This window comes from Astyanax mexicanus, chromosome 6 (genome assembly GCF_023375975.1).
Source record: "Astyanax mexicanus isolate ESR-SI-001 chromosome 6, AstMex3_surface, whole genome shotgun sequence".
In the NCBI taxonomy this organism is placed as follows: domain Eukaryota; kingdom Metazoa; phylum Chordata; class Actinopteri; order Characiformes; family Acestrorhamphidae; genus Astyanax; species Astyanax mexicanus.
The window spans coordinates 35,297,920-35,319,594 of record NC_064413.1 but is presented as its reverse complement, the minus strand read 5'-3'; the positions used below and the strand labels follow the sequence as shown (position 1 = coordinate 35,319,594).

Below are 21,675 nucleotides of genomic sequence, written 5' to 3'. Positions count from 1 at the left end.
AATTGCAAAGAAACAATCGTAAGAAAGAGAATCCCTGTGATTCTGTGTGTTTTGAATGCCAGTGGATAATTTACAATGAATTGTAGCGCTTGCTTTCTAAGTCCCATGCTGTTGATGAAATTCTAAATCTGTTAGAAGACACGTTTCTGTCTTCTGTTGGGGATTATGCAAATATAATCTTATCACAAACTTTATTTCCAAGGAGTATTTAACTTTCTCCTCACCTGCAGCAGAAGCACTGTGAATATTGGCAATTCTGCTCAGTCTGGGAGGCTCACTCAGAGTTCATTTCATCTATATACACACACTGACATGCCAGAAGGAGCCTATATTGTGTTCCATGACTTTTGCCCTGTCCCCAGCAACCCAGAACTGAGAAGAGATAACATGGAAAAATGGAATATCCCATTTAACCATCTTGCACCTGCTATCAGACCTCACTCAGACTCTGATCATTTAAATTCACCTTGCCATGAGCACAATGGACAGTATTCAGACTCCCTTACAAGATAGTACCTCACAAATCACAATTTATACAGACACTGTGTAGGCAACCCAAAGCTATCTCCTGAGGTAACACTTTATCTGTTACTTCTGTTACATTAAAGATAAACGCAGGATAATTTCTTTACAAGTAAACAAAGAATAAACCTAAATTCAACTTAAAACAAGTTACAAGATCAGACAGGAGTACTAGAATAAACACGGAATACACTAACAAAACAGAAAACAAAGAAACCCACAAGCCCAGACAACCTCACACTGAAAACACAGGGGCTTAAATATACATGGAGGAAACAGGAAACACCTGGGGACAGGTAATGAGGGGGCGGGGCTACAAATTAACACAGGTGGGAGCACTGAAGACATGGGCGGACAAATGGAGACACAGAGAGCCATGTACTCTGAGCACAAACATGGAGGCTGACAGGACAAGGCCGTGACAATTATAATCATTATAGTAGACATTAGAAATATTAAATTATTGTGGTAATTAACCAATTTATTCACTAAACGTTTTAGTCTCTTTTTAAATTATATTTTACAAACCAATCAGTAATATGCCCTTTTTCTGCCTTTCTGGAAAGAGAGGTGTTAAAATCACCCAAGCTTCATTAAAATCATGCTTAGAAAACACAAGAAAATTCAATTGCACTTAGTAAACAAAGAAATAAACAACTAAAAAGGTGCAAAATCTGCATTTCCAAGACTTCCTTGCCTGTTGCTACGTTTAATCATCTCCTCATAGCTTGTAGCCACAGCCGAGAGGTCACCAGTCAAATTACATTAAGCCAGAAAAGTGCACCACCATCACCAAAGTACCCACCTGTTTTTGCACTTCTTAAGACATGTCGTCAAAGAGAGTGAAATGAACACACATAGAGCATAGTATTCATTTAGACAGGTAACTAAAGAACTGTTTAAGCTACTAATTAATAATATCACCATACTTATCAGTAATATAAAGCTCTTTCTTATTATTTTGTTCACCAATATAAGGCCACAAAGGAACAAAAATGAACAAAATGGTCACAATGATAGCGCTACAATAATGCTATGAAAATTCATGTTCCATTGTAAAACAGTTTTACACTACACAATTTCATTTGTTTTGCTACATTCTGAGAAGTCCTTTTCTGCAGAAAATGATGTCTATTCATGCCACCATGAGGAAAGCAGATGGTGCTCTGCTACAGCAATAATAAGGAATAAATATAGCCGCAAGCGGCAATCATCGGGTTCAAGCACCAACTTGCACAATGGTGCCTACTGGAGCATTGAATGGTGATGTGTAAGAAGGTCTAATATGATTGGAGATGCCCTGTCACATTTAGAAATTATCAAGTTTTTCACCTGTTATTAATGTTGAGCAGAGGCCTTTCAACCTGATCAGTGCTTAAATTCACATGTAAATCTAGTGAACTTTGTAGGATATTCATTAAGTGAGTTAGAACTAGTCAAAAGGTGTCTACATGTTATTGGTATTGATCAGGTGGCTTCAACCAGAATGTTCACAAAGTGGTATTCAGATTGACCTTTGAACCTTTGCAGAACAAGCTGAAATGTTTGACCAAACAAGTTTAAATTAACACAAAGGAGTGAATGTTCTGATATGACATGTAATTACGAAGTTATTATAAATCTAGTTCTGAATTAAATGGCGCTTCATCAAGCACCAACTAGCACAATGGTGCCTACTAGAGCATAGGATGGTGATGTGTAAGAAGGTCTAACACAATTGGAGACATTCTGTCACATTTAAAATGATCAAAAGTCTTTCACCTGTTATTAATGTTGAGAAGAGGCACAAAGGAGTGAATGTTCTGATATGACATGTAATGTCAAGTTATTCTTAATGTAGTTCTGTGTTAAATGGTGCTTCATCAGAGTGATATTGTACAGAGGTCTTTAACATTGTGAGATTACAGCAAATACTGCAGAGTTACAGCAATTTAGGTTAGAAATTCCAAGGACGCACAGATTGCTTGATGCCTGGAGAGTATTGTATGTGAAATTTTCACAAATGTTTTTAATGAACATTTACCTAGAGACTCTACAGTGTGCAGCAAGACTGAAATGGAGGTGATAGGCCAAATATCCAGAGAGTAGTTTCAATATAGCTATTTTCAAACAATTAGCAATTATGAATGAACAAAGCACTTTTTAAACATAGTTGTATTGAGAAATTTGTCAGAGCCACTGTACTAAATATGGCAAAAACAATTAGATGTCAAAATAGTACAGCATGATTGACATATACTCGTTTTTTTGGAACAGCGCCCCCCAGTGGGCGGATTGTTTCAGCACTTTGCAGGTCACTACAGTGTCTCCACCTGAACATAACTGCCAAATATCATCCAGATTGGGCAACGTTCAGCCTGCCAAAATGTCTGCTGAATGCTGATTGGCTGATGGTGTTCAGCCATGTTGATTGATTAAGTTGCCCTTTGAACATCCTTTAGAGGCTGTATGTTAGATTCTGCATGCAAAGTTTCAACTTGCTAGGTTGCACGGTTGCTGAGAAACAGTGCTCCAAATTTACCTCTTGAAGTGAATGGGGCATATATCCGGAAGGACTAATTTGCATATGGCGGCCATATTGTTTACATATTTCAACTTTTTCTTAATGAATATTGAAGCGCATGCTCTCACGAGTGTTTTGATACCAAACATGCCAGGATTGGTCAAAAATCCTAGGACTAGTTTGCAAAAGTAGGTTTTGCATATTATGCAAATTAGCACAAAATCTATATAGACGGAAGTGCATGGTCCAAATTGGAAAGTTGTTGGTATTGACCCAAGGAATCCAGCAAAAAAAGAATTTTGAATGTAGGTCTTATGGTTTTTGAGTTATTGAGAAAATTGTGAAAAATGAATTTCCTTGTTTATAGCGCCACCACTTGACCAATCGGTGCCATTTTTGTTGTCCACCGAGATGCACTGATCCTACATCTACCTACCAAGTTTCATTTCTCTATGACTTACGGTTTAGGCTGCACAACTGTTTTTACAGGAGAAAAAGAATAATAATAATAATAATAATAATAATAATAATAAGAAAAATCTTAGCAAAAACAATAGGGTTCTACGCACCTTCGGTGCTTGAACCCTAATAAGCGAATACCAGATCCATTAAAACTGCCTGGTTCTGCCCAAAACTAGTCCACTGGATCAGATCAGAGCATCTCTACTGTAAACATTAGCTAAAGCTAGATAATGCTTATACATTAAATAAAGGTTTGCCTGAATTGACAGTGTTTTATGTCAATATGTACACTATATTATGTATTTTTTTTTCTAATGTTAATTATTTTCATGAAGATTTGAGGAATTTGCTAGCCTTAGGGAACAACTGTCGAACAACATTAACATTAAAATAATAGGAAAAATGTATGAAATTAGTAAAATACAGTTTTAGTGAAGTTTTGGTGAAAATATATAAAATACATTAAATTACATTACATTACATTACAATTACATTAAATTGTGAATATTGTTTTCTAACAGTAAAGCCTTACGTTAAATTAGCTAGTTTAATTCTTCTCTCTATCAATCCTTTACCCTTTCCCTGCCATTCTTTTTTATCCCTCTTTTCAAATTAAAAGTCTGCAGAGTTTAGTATTTTTTTTTTTTTATTTCATGAAATTTCCTAAACTTCTGAACCAGTGGCACTGTTACTTTTGCATTAGTGGACTTTCTTCGATATCGTGCCATGCATATATAAAATTATCCAAATGTAAGATGAACAAAATTGCCATTGTACAAAGAAGCTTTTCTATAAAATATTTTTCTATTAAAAGACTAAAGACATTTCTTAACATTATTAGATGTTGTTGTCCGCTTTCTGTTCTTCAGTTTTCTTTTTTTTTTAGGAAGTATTATGTATACTGGACAACAAAAGATCATTTTAAGCTGCAGGCAGGTAGCTGTATAAATAGCTGGGCAGTAAAAATAGATAAACCGTCTTGTTTTAATTTCAAATGAATAAGAAATCAATACATATGCATGAGGCATCAGGTGCAGATAAAGTCTATTTATGTGCAGTGCATGCATATCACAGATTTCCTAAATACTTGTTTCTTGGACATGGCAGCATCAGTAGAGTCTATTCTTAGTCAGCAGGCTGTCTTAAAGTACATAGCCACAGCAGAGGACCAAAGACATGTCAGTAATGGCTTTCTATTTAAAAGGGACACGTTCCTCTGGGAGTTGTTGAGAGAAATGATGTGACATACGCTTTGCTAGAACTTCCAAAGCCTCCATATTTCTCATTTACATATGTGAGAAAAAGCTCTAGCTTAAATACTGACTTCCGAAGGTTGTAATAAACTATTTCACTATTTATACTCAAACTGTGGAACATGGATTTTTAATGGCTGTGGATACCCTGACTAACATTCAAATTGTATATACACTCACCAAGCTCTGTATTAGGCTCTCAAATAGGCTTAATTATTCATGGCATGGATTTCACAAGATGTTGAAAATATTCCTCTGAGATTCGGGTCCATGTTGACGTGACTGCATCACTCAATTCCTGCCCATTTTTTAAAAGCACTTCAATGCTGCATTTCTTCCAAAATACACATTATATTGCTGGATGTACCCATTTAAATAAGTGTAAACTGTGTGTAATACTTAATACTTAAGTAAAATAAAGTTGTAGCACTGTGGCGATGATTGACTGCTATTTCCTAATGGACCCAAACATTTGACAAAAAAAAAACCTTCCCCAATAGTTACTTCTTCACAATCTTGGACAGGTACACAAGTCAGGTTAGGATCCAGCTGCATGGATTCATTATGTTGGTGCCAAATTCTTATCCTACCATCTGTGTGCCTCAGTCTTCATCTGCCGGGTTTTTGATAAGCCTGTGTTCACTGCAGCCTCAGCTTTCTGCTCTTGACTGAATGAAGTGGAACCCAATATGATCATCAGCTGTTGTAGCATCTCCATGTTGTGATGCTTTTCTGATCACAAGATCACAATTGTACAGATTGGTGGTCTGTGTCACGTCTGGTGCTGTTAGCTCCTCTGTCCCTTCCACACCCAGCTCTAACGGAGGTTCTCAGGTCAACAACTACATTACCCAGAATGCACCACCCGCTGACATCACGCACTCACCTGGTCTCGTGACACCTCACCTGCTTCCTCCAGGAAGTCCCGAATACTGATTACTGGCACTATAAAAGAGCACTCCACACAAACACCCACGCCGCGTATTGTAGGTTCTCCTCATTACAAAGTGTTCTATATCTCTTGTCTCAGTTTATCTTGTGTATGACCTTGCCTTTGTTTTTCTCGACGCCGATTATTGCCTTGCCTCTGATATTGGATTGCTTGTGTATTACCTGGACTGTGTTTTCACTACTGCCTCTTGGATTACCTCTGACATTGGATCTCGTGTATGAACTCTGGACTGTCTCTCGTTTATGGTATGGTTTTGTCTTCATTGCTCTGGTTATTGGTGATTACCCATTTTTCTGTATCGACTACGTCTTACATCTGTTTATTTTATAATAAACACAATTTTATCAGTATCTGCACGTGTCTGCATTCTGTGCTCACCATGACAGTCTGAGTTACTGTAGCCTTTCTGTCAGCTTGAATCCTTCTGACTTTTCCATTTGCAAAAACACACTGTACTGTACTATTCTGAGTCAATTCTAATGATTGTTTCAGATTACAGTATTCTGATGGTGGAAATGAACTAGAGTGGGGCAATATGACAATATATTATTCTATTAGACAAGCAAACAAACATTTTATCAGTCCCAAATGCAAAATTCACATATTTCAGTAGCCCAAGGTACAGTAAAGGCAAACACAGTAGTAAATGTAATATAACATAATACACTTTTTAATGTAAGTAAAATTAAATGATTAATCAAATAAAATAAAAGTACACATGTACTGTGGAAAGTGCAAGCTTGATAAAGAGTCACTGTAAACTGTATAGCTGATTATATTGTGATACAGATTTTTAAATTGTGGTTATCATAAGTACACGAAACACTGTCCAAACAAAAGTTCATTATGTAAAGTTCAGATCTCACGCAGGCCAGACCAAGGACCGACACATGCAGATACCAATCACACAGTTTATTTACAAAGGGGCTAGGCTTACAAGAGTAGTGAGGGACTGGCAGGGTCAGTAATATTAAGGCAAAAGAGTGGTCAAAAATACAAAGCTAGATTGGCAACTGAAGTAAACAATAGAAAGGGCCAAGCAAAATTGGTAGTTGGAAAACAAAGGAGTTGTAGAAGAGCAAGATCACTAGGTTCAATACTTGGTGAAGGACAGAGAAAACAGAGGGGTATTTATACAAATCAGACCAGGTGCAAACAATCAGTAACTGGAAGAGCGGGAACGCTGTAGCGTCACATGATCAGCAGAGTCAGGGGCGTCTGGTGAGAGTGCATGCTGGGAGTTAGAGTCTTTGTTGTGTAGGTACTTGTGTAGAGTTCAAAGCATGCAGACTGACATCATTATGACTGACAATAAAATTAGTCCTGTTAATTTGGATGAATTGAAGAATTGTTTTACATAGACGTCACTGTATGGACTAGTGCTTAATAATAATAATAATAATAATAATAATAATAATAATAATAATAATAATCTCTTGCTACCACCATAGTTTGTCATCTGCAAATAAAAAAATCTGGATAAATATTGTGTAGTGTGAAAAGTATTTTAAAAATTGCATATAATATTTTTACCATATCGTCCACTGCTGTTGCAAACATTACCTGCAGCTTTTGCTTTGTACCTGACTGATTTTATGCATTGCACCTCTGCAACATGACAGAAACGTATTAACTGAAGAACTGCATAGATGAGTGGGAGTGCAGGTGTTCCTCATAAAGTACTTTGTAAATTTATGTTTATTTATATATTTTTTGAGCTCATTATGTTGACAAAATAATAAAAAAAATAATAATTGCCTCTGTCTTTAAACTCCAGCCTCACTCTTATCTGTCTCTATAATATAGCCTCATATTTGCTAAAGCAAATACTGTATCTGTGGAACTGTGGTGCCAAGGGGGAATATACACTGTTTATTTTTTTTTCTGCCTTTGCTGTTACTGTACTGCTTTAAATTCCCTTATGTTTGTGTGGTGCAGTAATTTAAATCTATTGTCTACACTTTCAGGCTCTGAGGAGCAACCATATGTTTGTTATTAGGCGGGGTCTCGTGAAATGTTGCATGGAATATTATAGATGTCACATTTTATGTTGTGTTGCGAACTAAGGACATTACCCACAGTTTTAAATTACTCTCAAGGACCTCTAATAAGACGAATGCACTGTATAGCTGGGACTCGCATGAATGAGTGCTTTCCTATTACTGAAAAATCGCTGCTGCTCGTGTGCTAAATGTTTTGCAGGCTGGTGGTCCGGCAAAATCTGCACCGGCTCGCCTGATCTTGTTTGTTTCAGTGAGGCATTTTTACTAAGATATTTTCAGTGAGATATTTTCAGTGAAGCATTTGATGTCAGTGTTGGAGTTTCGGAGGCAGTCTCATTGTGATCATAGCAGATTGATCATCTGAGAAGATAAATTACGTCCATGTTGGCCTGAAAATCTGCAGCCATTTATTGTCGTATTAGACGTAGCCAATCGAAGACCCCTTTTATCCGACTCAGAAAAGGAAAAAACCCTCTATGTGTCCACATGATTCTGGCTGCTGCTGTGAAATATGTACACTGGGAAATTTGTGCCCTCTTTTAAGTAAGTGTTCCCATTCAAAGCAGAAATGAGACTATTGTGCCGTTATCGATTTAGTCACCGCAGTGGTTGGGAAGAATATGTCACGGTTGCTGAGTGTAGTATTGAACGCTGTGTCATTTATGGGTTTGACACATTCAGCAGGCAGACACAGGGCATAGCTCACAAGACTGGTACCCAGCTGAGTACAGCATGACTGAACTGGATGGGCCCGGGGCTGGAGCTAGTACTACAGTGAACAATGTAAAGACTGGAGTGTTTAGATAAAAATTTATTCTGAATAATGATACTGTTAAATATTGAGTGTTAAGAGTTAATAGTGATTAGTACAGTTTTAACCCTCCTGTTATGTTACAGGTTAAATTGACCCATTTAAAAGTTTGAAGATCTAGGAAAAATAGTAGAAAAAAAATAATTGCATTAATTAGTGTAATCAACATATGGTATAAAAATGGTTCATCTCACATATTTGCAAACCACCCTCTGCAAAAACTAAAACTAAATTGCCACACAATATTTCAATGTTATGTAAAACTATTGTGTTTTATATGATGGTCTTTCAAATGTAATACATTAGTGAAACATTAAAAAAGTTTGAACATGTTTTTTTTATTTTTTTATAAATAATTAGTGAATTATCCTAATGTAAGGAACACCATTTCACTAAATATTGATAGAATAATTAGCAATGGAGTTGAATGTAATTAATGAAATAAAATTACTTAGTAATGAAATATTTACTTTGCTTGTTAGGATTTCTTTAGTTTCAGACCAAAAAATTAAACAAATTGACAAATGAACATAACAAAAGGGTTAAGCTAATCTAGCCAAACAAATGGATTTTTTTTATTATGGCGAAAAAAATACAGAATTTTCATTTTGTGGTTTCACATCTAGGGCCGATTAAAAATTTTTTAGTTTTTTTTTTTTTCATTTTGACCATATGCCCATATGACTTTACTTTTAATTCACCATGTATCCTGTTCCAACCGCTGTCAAAGAGATAAATAAATCATGAATAGAATAATACTACAAAGAAAAATATAATCTGGATTTTTCCTCTGCAGAGAAAAGTAATTTCACACAAACTGACAGTCTCAATAGTGTATGTCCATTGGTAAGTGGATGTAACCACTGGTCCAGAACTTGAAGTGTGTGATTGTGTCAATTTAATCAAAAAATTAGTCAATAAAGTGACAAATGTGACACATTTATCCCCATCATGATTTTTCTTTCTTTTATTTTTTTACTTACAATAATGGTGAATTTGAAATGCTTTACAAGTGTGCAATGTCTTCTTTTTCTCAAAGGAGTGCTTTGTTGAGGCTTTGTCAGTCTACTAGTGTCACAGTAATACTCCACTGCTGCTCTCTGGTGATCCCTCAATTGTTTCCAGTAATTGGTCCAATAATGTGTCTACTTATTAACTAGCTTCTGTACATGTAGGCTTTCTGCAGTCCCAGTGGTGTTGACCTTTCTCTTTTAGTCTTAGTGTAGTTCTGGTGATGATTACCATGCTTTACCAGCATCTGTTCAGAATTTTTGCTTAAACTGTAAAAGTTGAGGTTGATTGATTGGATATTGTATTGATGCTCCGGACTAACTTATTCTAGGACAGTAGCACTGCACTATGTTACTTTAGTAAAGCGGCAGGCAAATACTATCGAGAACAGCTGCATAACCCATGTTGTATTGGTGTAAAATCTTGGATGGTTCCGTATCTCTCAGATGGTAAAATGCATGTGTAAAGAGTGTCCTTTTGTGGCAGCTCAAAGCATGCATTCAGCTTTTTGAATGTTTTGAACACAAGTTATAATACACAAACTTTTTTTGGAAGTCAACATGTGTTCATATGAATTTTATGAATTTTAGTGATATCAGTAAGCATCTTGTAAAAAATGGTAGACTAAACATTATCAGCTTTTAATTCTAAACAAATCAAATCAAGTTCTACCTGAATGATTTTTAAACATGTTAAATGAAAATAGTTTAAAATGCTCAAGGTCCCATTTAAGCCCCCCTTGTATTTTTTATTTTTTTCATTTTGGACAATGGATTAATAATTAATCCATTAATAATTAATAATTAACAGGATAATTTACGCAGAATTACAAACATTTAAAAGGAATCATATTAATAGTATTAATTAATTAGTATTTTTTGTTGTACATTTTGAGTATAAAAAAGAGGCTTAGACGAAGAACCCATTTGGGTTCTGGAACCATAGAAACATTTTTACTTTCATACTTTCTTAAAAGAATTTTGGATAGTAAAAATGCATCTTTTTAACCAGGAATTTGTTCAGATTTATTTAAATCCTTCGATTCTAGTCTGCCTGCTGTTCTATTCCCGTAATACTTTCCCTAGCTAAGTAATGGACCTCCTTCACTCCTCTTTTCTCTTCCACTCATTTTTTCCTCTTCACTTGCCTGTCCACACTGCATTATCCTTTCAGTGGAGTCGAAGAAAGGACTTTAGCTGCAATTGTGTTCCCTCTGTGTGAAAAGATGGTTCCAAATGCTCAGGCTTCCAATTATAGTACATCCCGCTTAACTGATGGTTATTAATTCCTTCAAACTCATTATGGCATGCAAAGTAGGTTTTCCCCATGGGACGAATACTAATGAAGGAGAAACTTTGCCACACTCTTCTGTTTTCAGCGTGGACCTTTTCTATTGTTGCAGGTTCTTTAGCTGTGTTACAGTGTAGTTGCATTTTTTAGTTCTGTTCAGGAAAAGAAGGCCACAGATTGACCTGAACCTCTAAGATTCAGAACACTGTGAATCTTGGCTTTACAGGGGTTCAGGAAGGAAGCGCTTTATCCAGGTTTAATCGAGTCAAAAGGCAGATCCTGTACAACGCTCACCTCTTGAGCCAAGCCAGGCTTTACTCCTGGTTACGAACATTCATCCAAAAGTGGGTTTGCCCTACAAACTTTGAAAATAAATGCTGTTTCAAAATGTTTTGGACCAATTTTATATTTTCTAAACTTGCAAGGATAAGGACATAAAGATTTCAGCAATTCTGGTGCAGTGGCTACACTTTTACTGCATTCAAAGGATCAACCCACTCTGGAATAGTTTATATTCAGTGTTATTTATCGAGTAAATACACTAAAATATATATTTCAATCACCTCAGATTATTACAGTGTCAGACAGCACATTCTGTGTTAAACTGCTTATGCACTTTGCACAGTTGCATTCAGGAAAGGAAGGCCACAGATTGACCCAGATTGATTCAGAACGCTGTGAACTCTGGCTTTGCACAAATACAAAGACAGTGAAGGACGGTGTATGAGGTGTTTGGCTTCAGAATTGAAGCTCTTTATTTTTGAGCTTAATCGGTTTAATCGAGTCAAAAGGCAGATCTTATACAATGCTCACAAACATTATAAAGAACTGCAGTTTCAAGCAATTTGGACCAATTTTATATTTCTTGAACCAGTGGTTCTTTAAAAGTTTAATTTTATGAATGCATGGGCTCCGAGTGGTCCAGCAGGCACAGTGCTGCCACTATGATCAGGAGATTGCCGGTTCGAATCCAGTTCATGCAGCTTGCCATCAGCTACCGGAGCCCTGAGAGAGCACAATTGGCCTTGCCCTCTCTCTGTCTGGGTTTGTAGATGGCGCTCTCCCCTCACATCACTACAAAATGTGATGATGTTCAGCACAGGGCATCTGTGAGCTGATTTATCTGAACCGAGTCGCTGAACTTTTCTCCGAGAGCGCTGTGATGCTACTCGGCAATGCTGCAGTTTGAAAAGAGGCGGTGGCTGACTTCACATGTATCGGAGGAGGCATGTGCTAGTTTTCACCCTCCTGTTTTTTTGGAGATTCCTAGTGATAAGGGGAGTCCTAATGAGTGGGTTGGGTAATTGGCTATGTAAATAGGGGAGGAAATGTGGGGAAAAAAAATAGAAAAATGATAATGACTGTAGTAAGTAGGGTTGTGCCATATCACAGTAATATTGCAAAAAAATCTGAGGCTACATATTGTGATAATAGTGATATGTCGTTGTTATTTACTGTATTTACATTTAGTTGTTTTTTTACAGTTTATGTGCATGCACTACATTTTCTGCACTACAGTTTTTTGGCAGATTTTGCTTGTTACATTACTTCATTCCTGATACAGGAATTTATGATTTATTTTGTTACACGATTATTATTTTATACAAAATCAGGCAGGGTCTTGGTGAGCTACTGTTTATGAAAAGACTAACATTTATAGATGTTTTGTTTCCACTGAGTGTATGAAATTGATATATTTATATTAAATAAAAATAAGTAAAACTTGTTCTTGAAATAAACTTAAAATTTGTGAAATTCTGTGTTTTTCTTATCGCCAAGTATATCATTATCATCTAAAAAAATACCCTAAAATATTATGGTATTGGTTTGGGGCCATATCGTCAATAAGTTGAGTCTGGTCTTACATAGAGGGTCTAACAGATTAAGCTGTAAACACACTAAAAAATGATTTTAATCCTTAATATTTTACTGCATGCAGCAGATTGTTTGAGCTCATCTGGTGTGTCACCTCAAGATGCTTTGTGTATCACCAGCTCTACACTTTTCACTGTTTTAAAACCCCGGTGATGAATAATATTATTTTTAATGTAAAGTTAATTCTGGTGCTGTAAATAGCTCCACTCTCCATGTATCAGGGGATCAAATCACACAGTTGTAATTTAAATGTAAGTGTTATTTTTCTAGAAAATTCCCTGAAAATGCACTTAAACAATTATCACAGGTTATTTACAGCATCAGACTGCACCCTTTAGAAAGTGTAAGTAAAACATTGAGCCTGGCCTTACTCTGACTTATGGTGAGCCAACAGGGCCAAACCACAGGCTGACCCAAACAAAACACTTCAATCTCTCTGTGTTGTGCTTCGGTGCTCCCAGAGGGCTTGATTGATTGAGCTGCCGGCCAATCAGAGCACATCGATCTGAGAGTTCCCCCATCCCCAACACCGCCAGCACCCATTCATCTAGTTCCTGTCAAAAGAATTCACAAGACGATGGCTGTAGTGTAGTCAGCTGGCTTAATACTGCTTGAGGGTTCTTTATGTATTTGTTCATATCGCTCTACAATAAATGTATTAAATTAATGGATGATATATTGCAGATTGATCATTTGCCCTGGTTACAGTGTATAATCTTGTAGGGATTTGAGCAAAATGACAAGATATTCTTAAACAACTGAAAAACTAAAACTATATTTCTCTCTCTCTTCTAGGTGGAATTTTTGAATCCATTGAAAGTGGTCCATCAGGTGCTGAAGAACTAGCCTTTAAGTTTGCTTTAAATACAATCAACAGAAACAGAACTCTACTGCCAAACACAACACTCACATACGACATCCAAAGGATAAACATCCACGACAGCTTCGAGGCTTCCAGAAAAGGTATGGCATTCAAATTCAGCTTAACACATTGAATTAATAAGATTTATTATAAAACAAATATATACTCTGTATATATTAGGCTGTTAATTCCAGTGCTGTTAAGAATAAAGGTGCAATTTAAGCAGTTGTGAGGGGTTAGAATAATTACATTAATTGTAATTATTGAAAAAAGACCCTACATGTCTGCTAAAGCCGCATATTGATACGATTAACTGGGGGGACAACAGTGGCCCGCTGCTGTGTAAACAGAGGGAATTGATGGGTTGTGGGTAATGAGTTAGTGGCGGTAATGCATAAGCTACCAATACCCCTGAGATGGGTTCACGCGATGGAATCATCTGTCATTTCTACACTAGGGAAACATCTGAATTCTCCTCTCCTGATTATACACTCCATTAGCACTGCTGCTGTAATTGAGATTTTCCCCCCACTATGCTTGTTAAATGATTACAGCAGAGCACTATGCTTTTTTCTTTTGCTTTGCTTTGTTTTTCATAGTGCACAAAAAAAAAAAAAAACGCTGATGCTAATTTGACATTTTTTAAAGATATTTTTACCAAAATATAATAAAGCATTTGTAGATAAATAGTTACTGTTTGTTTCTCTGCTTATGTGTTTCTGTTGTTTATTTTTATAAAATAAATAAATAAATAAATAAAACGCTGACACTAATTTGGTACATAACAGAATTGATTAAAACATTTTTTTGGAAAAATGTTGTTTTTTGTACTAACATAACAATATAATGTGGTACACACACAAATACAAAACAAAACAAAACAAAACACGGTTAATAATTTGGCCTTATTTCCATTTATACCAGAACTTATCAAAACATTTCAGAAAAAAGCTGTTTTTTTGTTTGGTTGTTTATGTATTTTTACTAACATAACATTAATATGTAGTACACAAAAAATGAATAAATAAATAAATAAATAAATAAATAAATAAACAAACCCAAAACACTGTTTGCTATATATTTGTACTAACATAACATTGTTCTGTAGTACACACACACACACACACACACAAAACACACTGATACTAATTTGGCCCCCACCAGAATTGATTAAAACATTTTTGAAAAAGCTGTTTTTTTATTATATTATGATAACAATATTTTGTAGTGCACACAACAACAAAAAATTGCCTCTTTTTCATTTGGACCACAATATATTATTACGTTTTGGAAAAAACAAACTAAAAAAATATTTTTGTTTGTTTGTTTATATATGTTTACTAACATAACATATGTATTACACAAAAACAAACAAACTAAAAATAATTTTCACTCTTTTATACATTTATACTAGAATTTATTGGAACATTTTTAGATTATTTCTCATAAATGTATTCAATAGTTTTGGGGTCAGTTTCCCCCGACATGAATTTAGCTTAGTCTTGGACGACACAGCAGTGTTTTAAATGGCGATTTTATAATAAAAAGGAAAATAGTCTACGACTAGGCATAATCCCTCTTTCAGAAAAAACTGACCCATGGTCTTTAGCACTCGTCATTTAATTCAATAACAAATATAAAATGCCTGTAAAATTCACTTAGAGCAATTGATTTCAGAATTACATCTTAGGGTGGGAATAATTGACATGCAATTAAAGCGCTGTCTCTGCTGATTATTAAATTATTACATTATGGGGCAAATCACATTTGACCATTACTAAGTGTTGCCTTGTCTCTCTTCAGCCTGTGACCAACTCTCTCTGGGAGTAGCAGCCATTTTCGGACCCTCTCACAGCTCCTCGGCCAACGCGGTCCAGTCCATCTGCAATGCGCTGGGGGTGCCGCACATTCAGACCAAGTGGAAGCACCAAGTATCAGACAACCGCGACTCTTACTATGTCAGCCTCTACCCGGACTTCTCCTCGCTCAGCAGGGCCATCCTGGACCTGGTGCACTTCTTCAAGTGGAGGATGGTCACGGTGGTGTACGACGACAGCACAGGTGAGAGGATGTACCTTCATATGGAGAATGCTCCTTATTATCTTCTTAGCGGCTTTATCCACCTCCAGCTGTTCCCAGCTTGAGTCTTTCGCAAGCCTGAGCGTCCCCACAGCCTGAGCGTCCTGACCTGGAGTGCGGGACTTTACACGATTCCCTGGTCGCCGTCTGGTCTGCAGTGTAGCCAAGGCCCCAGGCTGACAGGCCCTGTTAGAACAGCAGGCAGAAAGCGCCTCAGCGGTCAGGGTACATATGCCATATGCCAGGGTTCAACTTAGTAGCCAGCAAACGGGAGATCCTGCCAGATTTCCCAGAGTGTTCATTCAAGCTCACTCCCAGCTCTCTCCCAGCACTACGCTGCATGTAGCCTAAAGCCACTGGCCAGTACCTTACTACTGCACTTCTTTCATGTGTGCATTACAAAAGACCGACCCACTTGTTTAGCACAGTGACGTTCTTTCTATAGCACTCCTGCTGCATTTCCTAGGGGCGGAAATGTAAGGTCGAACCGCCTTTGGCTCTGGTGCTTTGCTGTCGGCACGGAGGTCCTCCTCCCAGCCGAGCCTGAACTTCAAGATAGAATTGATCCCCGTGTTTCTCAATGCTTGGATTAATTAAGGGGTAAATGGACACGGCTGGCTTTCAGTAGGGTTAATAGTGCCTTGATTTTCTGTCACAGGTGCCTCGAAATAGGAGCAAAACACAAGCCGAGGTGCCGAAATGAAGGCCATTTCTGCAGGTGAGCCGCTCTAAAGCGGTAGGCCTCGTCCAGCCCTTAGAGGGGAAACAATAAAGATGTGCTCGGCTCGTTTCAGGGTTGAGGCCACCTCTAATTTGGCTTTATAAATGAGTCAGGCTCCTTTCATGTTTGCTGCTAAATGAATAGATCATTGGAGCATAATGGTTAAACATGAACAAACAGCCAAACAAGCAAATCAATGGCCATAATGGCATTTCTCTAATGGCTCAACTTTGTAAAAGGAGGAAGCTGGACGGCCGCCGCAGAGGCAGCGCCGGTTTCGGCTTGCCAATCCGAAGCTCTGTCATCCTGGTGGGCTTGCTGAGTTTAAAGCCGGGCCTGTGAGGAAGGGAGTGGGCGAGCAGGCCGTGCAGAAACAGGGGGAGGTGGTGCTTTTTTGGTGCTTATTTTTTTTTTCCTCTCCTCTGCTCTGCTCTTCTCTTCTTTCTGTTCCTCTCTTCCCTGATAGCAGGGGAGAAAGAGAGAGAGAGAGAGAGAGAGTGACAGTTTAACTTCCCAAACCAAGCAGATGAGCCCATCTCCATGACAACATCCTCAGCGGTGGGCACAGTTTAGGGAATAGCAAGAATAGAAACGGAGGTCGCAAATCTCAATACACAACAACAATGCCATTCGACATGGTTTAAAAATCTGTTTTTCAGAATGTAGTTGTTTTTATTTTTTTTTCTTTTGTATTAAGCTGGGGAGGCTCCTCTGAGAGGGAGAGCACGGTGGCTACGAGCACAGGCCAGAACAATAAAATAGAATTGGCTGTATAAACAGCACGGCACAGTGTACCTCACTCCTCAGCGCTCGGCAGAAAGGTAATTTGCTGTGTGCTCAAAGCATGTAATTCCTTTATGGCTCCTTGTTTGACCCATATGGCTGACATGATTTCATTTATTTATTTATTTTTAAATTGTGATAGTTTAATAGTCAGGAATGGTGCTGGCTGGAGGCTGTGTTCACTAAAAGGACAGAGCATTAGTAGTGTGAAAATTCTGTATTATTACTGTATTATATTATATTCATATTGAAGTGTTTACTCTAACATTAGGATTTTCTCAGCAGCAGCACAGGAACACATTTCACCAAATGTATAAAATTGCAATAAAAAATATACACCTAATTATTCCCTGTTACCATAATTACTTGAACATTATCATTTTATAGTTATTTATGCCGTCCAAGTGTCATTTTCTATTCTACTGCTGGTAGCATTATTTGATATGGTGATTTTAGCCTACTTTATTTAGGCAGCATGAACTATAATAATAAACTATGGTAGCATGCTTTGACAATGTAGCACAAACCGACAGAATAATGTTTTCTAACATTTCTGAAGCAGAATACATCACAATATATGTAGCTATGTAGCAGAAACAAGTAGTGTGCTTTACTGGTTTGTCAGCATGGATGTTAAAAATGTTAAGTGTTATGCATTAAACACTCACAATTTTAGTTTCGTAATTGCTTGTAAAAGGAAGAAAAGTATACAGTTAAGTATACCGTTTTTAGTGTATACAGTAATGAAAAAAGTGGCAACATTATTGCCAATACAAAAACTTTTTTTCAATTTGTTTGATTTTGGCCAAAATGTTTGTTTGATTGCATCCCTAGAAAATAGTCATAATTTTACTGTAAAAAAAAAAAATATATATATATACATATATATGTATATATACATATATATGTATATATATATGTATATATACATATATATATATATATATACACACACAGTATCAGTAAAAGTTTGGACACACCTTCTCTATGTTTTCTTTATTTCTTTATTTAATTTATTTTCAGCATTGTAGATTAATATTAAAGAGATTGAAAACATATGACGTTACATAGTAAACAGTAAAAAACTGAGATGGTGATTTGGGATGAGCTGGAACCTCCAAAAACCCCTTCAAGACACTGAGGAACTATTCCAGGTTACTCTCCCTCATGAAGACACTGAGATTAAAATACCAAGAGTGTACAGATCTGTCCTCAAATCTAAATGTGCTACTTAGAAGAATCTACAATATATAACAGATTCTGGTTTGTTTAACACTTTTTGGTTGCAAATAAATGCAATTGCATATGTTCCTGTATAGCCTTAATTTTAAATTTACAATATTAAAAAAATCATAAAAAAAGAAAACACATTGAATGAGAAGAGGTGTGTCCTGAACTTTGGACTAGTACTGTATATAATTGCAGTCACTGTGCAAAATCGTCTGTGATTATGGCCAGTAATGAGGAGAGGTTAGACATGTCTACTAACTAAATCAAAATACAGAGTATGGACAAAAGTAATGGGCCACCTGCTAACTTATTGTTTCTTCTCAAATAAGGGGCATTCATAATAGTTGTAGAGTTGTCTTGCCTGTCTTTGATGGAGTAATTGTCTCTAGTGGTTCATCTTTATCTGCTGCAGATGCTACAGTTTTTTTTTTTACAACAGTTAGGTAAGCTGTGGTTATGTGCACATTTGCACATCTGTGTCAGCAATAGGTACAACTTAAAATAGCTAAATGCATTGCTTAGAAATGTTGTCCACAAACATTTGGACACATAGGGTCATTTTCTTAGCCACTCGCCTATAAGTGTGTGTGCGCGCGTGTGTGTTAGCTAAATACACTTCAGAAGTGGGGCGAGAGCTCGAATTGAGACGAGCACTGCTGGAGCGCACCCAGGGTCTCCCAGGACCCCTTCAGTAATCTGTTTCAATTTGATCTGTGCGAGTGCACCAAACCAGCGGCGCCATTCACAGTAATGAAGGAGCTAGCCCATCATACGCTCGGCTAGAGCCCGCAAGATTGTTTAGAGAGTCACACTGCCATTTTTCCTAAGTGGCATGATAATTTAAGACTTCTGCATTCAGCCTTTAATAAGTGCTTTGATCGGTTCATCTGGAAAAGTGGCATTTTCACAAATACTCTTAATGACGGTTTAATAAAAGTCGCTCGCTTTTGTGATATCTCCTGGAAATGCTGGCGAGCAGCAGGGACGGAGCGTGATTGTACAGGTGGTCAAATGATGGCGCTTTCAATTAGCTCTGAAAGGACTTAATAAAAGCGAAACGTCCTTGAAAGACGCTCCCACCTTGGTGGAAAGATGGTGTAATAAGATGTTTGCAGTTTATGTTAAAACGACAGCACCTTATGGTAACTGCAGCAGTGTAATTGCTGTCTGTGTGGAACTTTGACAAGGTGTTTAAGACTACACCAGGCATGACGCTGGGACGCAGATGTTCTAGACTCGCTAAATGACTCGTGATTGTGCTTGCCGCACACCCAAATTTAGAACACGCCGCCTTGGTGCGACGGGAGTCCTCTCTTTTTACCCTCATCTGTCAGCACTACAGCACAGACTGCTTCCTCCCAGCTTAAGTACTGCTGAATTTAGAAGAGTGTGTTTTTGTGTGTGTGTGTGTGTGTGTGTGTATGTGTAAGAGAGAAAAATTACAGAGGGAAGTCGAGGGGAATGCATGTGTGCATGTGTGTCATTTCCGCAAAGTAGAATGCCTCTGCCTTTCATGCCGACTATTAAAACCTTTGACCGGAAACTTGTTTTTAATCCTCCTGCAATTTGTTCAGGCCGTTTAATTGAACGTAAATAAGCCCGGCCATGCGGTCTGGAGCTCGCTGAGTCACAAGGCCAGCTTTTTAGTGTCCTCTCCTTTGTCCTTTTTTAGTGACCTTGCAAGGCCTGCCCTCTGAAAGTCGATGAATCGAGCTGCTGATAAAAAAAAAAGAGGTCTCTGAGTTGTCCTAGCGGTTTAAAAAGTGCTGCCACTCTGATTCAAGATCGATTGTTCGAATCCCAGTCGTTCAGTTTACCATCAGGTGCCAGAGCCCTGAGAGAGTAGAATTGGCCTTGCTCTTTCTGGGTGGGTAGGTGGCGCTCTTTCCTCTCATCACACTTAGGGTGATGTCAATCAGCATGAGGCATCTGTGAGCTGATGTATCAGAACTGAGTCACTGCACTTTCCTCCAAAAGCGCTGCATCAGCAGCACTTGGAAAAGAGGCGGAGTCTGACTTTACATTTGTAGGAGGAGGCATGTGTTAGTCTTCACCCACTAGTGATGGGGGATATACAGCTGACTAGCAGTGTAAGAAAATAAGATATCTATATTTTGTTATATTGTTTTGTGATATGTAGTTTTGCAATTCTGTATCAATTTCTTAAATTATGGATTTAAAATACATATCAGTTGACTTGTAAAGATTAGCTTCAAACTGTGGTTCATTTAGTGTTGTGCTTAATCCCTGAATGCTAGATAGCAGTGTTGTACTTACGGTGTCATTAGATCTTTCTTTTATAATTGCATAGAAAGTAACTTTTTTCTTTTATTCAGATTTTATAAAATAGTTGATAGCTGTTTTTATGCTATGACAGTGTTTTGTAATACATTACAATATATCACCTATCAAATGTTGTGACATATTGAATTGAAACTCCTGTATTGTGATTGTAACGCCATATTATTCCCAATAGATAGGCCTACTAAAAAGCCTACTCAAGAAGAGATGTTAATTTCATTTAGTTTTGCGAATTTGGTTTAAACTTTCTGAATAGTCTATTCAGTTATATGTCAACTTTAATGTTTAAAATAAAACCAACAACAAAATTGATTATGTAAGTTTATTTTAAACATAATAAATACATGTTGTCGATAAATATATTAGATTAGGATTCTTCTACATGTTAAAATGCTCAAAAATACACTCCTAGTACTCTGCTGACTTTTTTTAATGTGGTGGAAACGAGTTCTGGAATTTTCTGATTCCTAGATAATCCTAGATATAAGAATAAGAAACAAAATGACAAATAGTTGGATATTCATTTTAATTGGCCAAATCTGATTCAATGAGTCAACTGACTTGATTCTTCTTCTTCGGGTTGCCTTCCTAGATCTTGAAACCTGCACCCTGCACTTAGGTCAAAAGGAAGAGCTGTTGTTCATCTAGTGCATCTGACTCTGTCAGGGGTGGTTCCTCTGGAAGGAGACTGGAACGCTGGCTCTGTCAGACAGGCCCGCAGTTTTAGGGACTTTGGCAGGGAACACTTGAGCGATGCGGCCCATCCACAGATATTTATCACAGGCCGTTATGTTTCACGCTCAGGAGACTCCCAGACGGGGCTTCTAATAAACTCTTTGAGTGGATGAAATATTCATGCCGAGTTAAATACGGATCTAGGAGCAGTCGGGAAGCATTAGACACAGTCAATACAGATCAGTACTGACAGTTGCTCTTTTTCTTCTCCGCTCCTGCCATTTTTTTTTTCTGTTTTTTTTTTTTTTTCGGTGGGCATGCCCCTGCCCGCTGCTACAGAGC

General features: G+C 37.4%; 1 protein-coding gene across 3 annotated transcripts in view; it reads left to right on the top strand.

Annotated features, from left to right (window-relative positions):
- grik2 (glutamate receptor, ionotropic, kainate 2) overlaps positions 1-21,675 on the top strand; it is a 239,150-nt gene that overhangs the window by 67,948 nt on the left and 149,527 nt on the right. For all 3 annotated transcript variants that reach the window (XM_022673602.2, XM_022673603.2, XM_022673604.2), the window contains 2 exons: positions 13,478-13,645; positions 15,348-15,605. In XM_022673602.2, the coding sequence (XP_022529323.1) occupies positions 13,478-13,645; positions 15,348-15,605 (426 nt within the window). The remainder of the gene's footprint in view (positions 1-13,477; positions 13,646-15,347; positions 15,606-21,675) is intronic.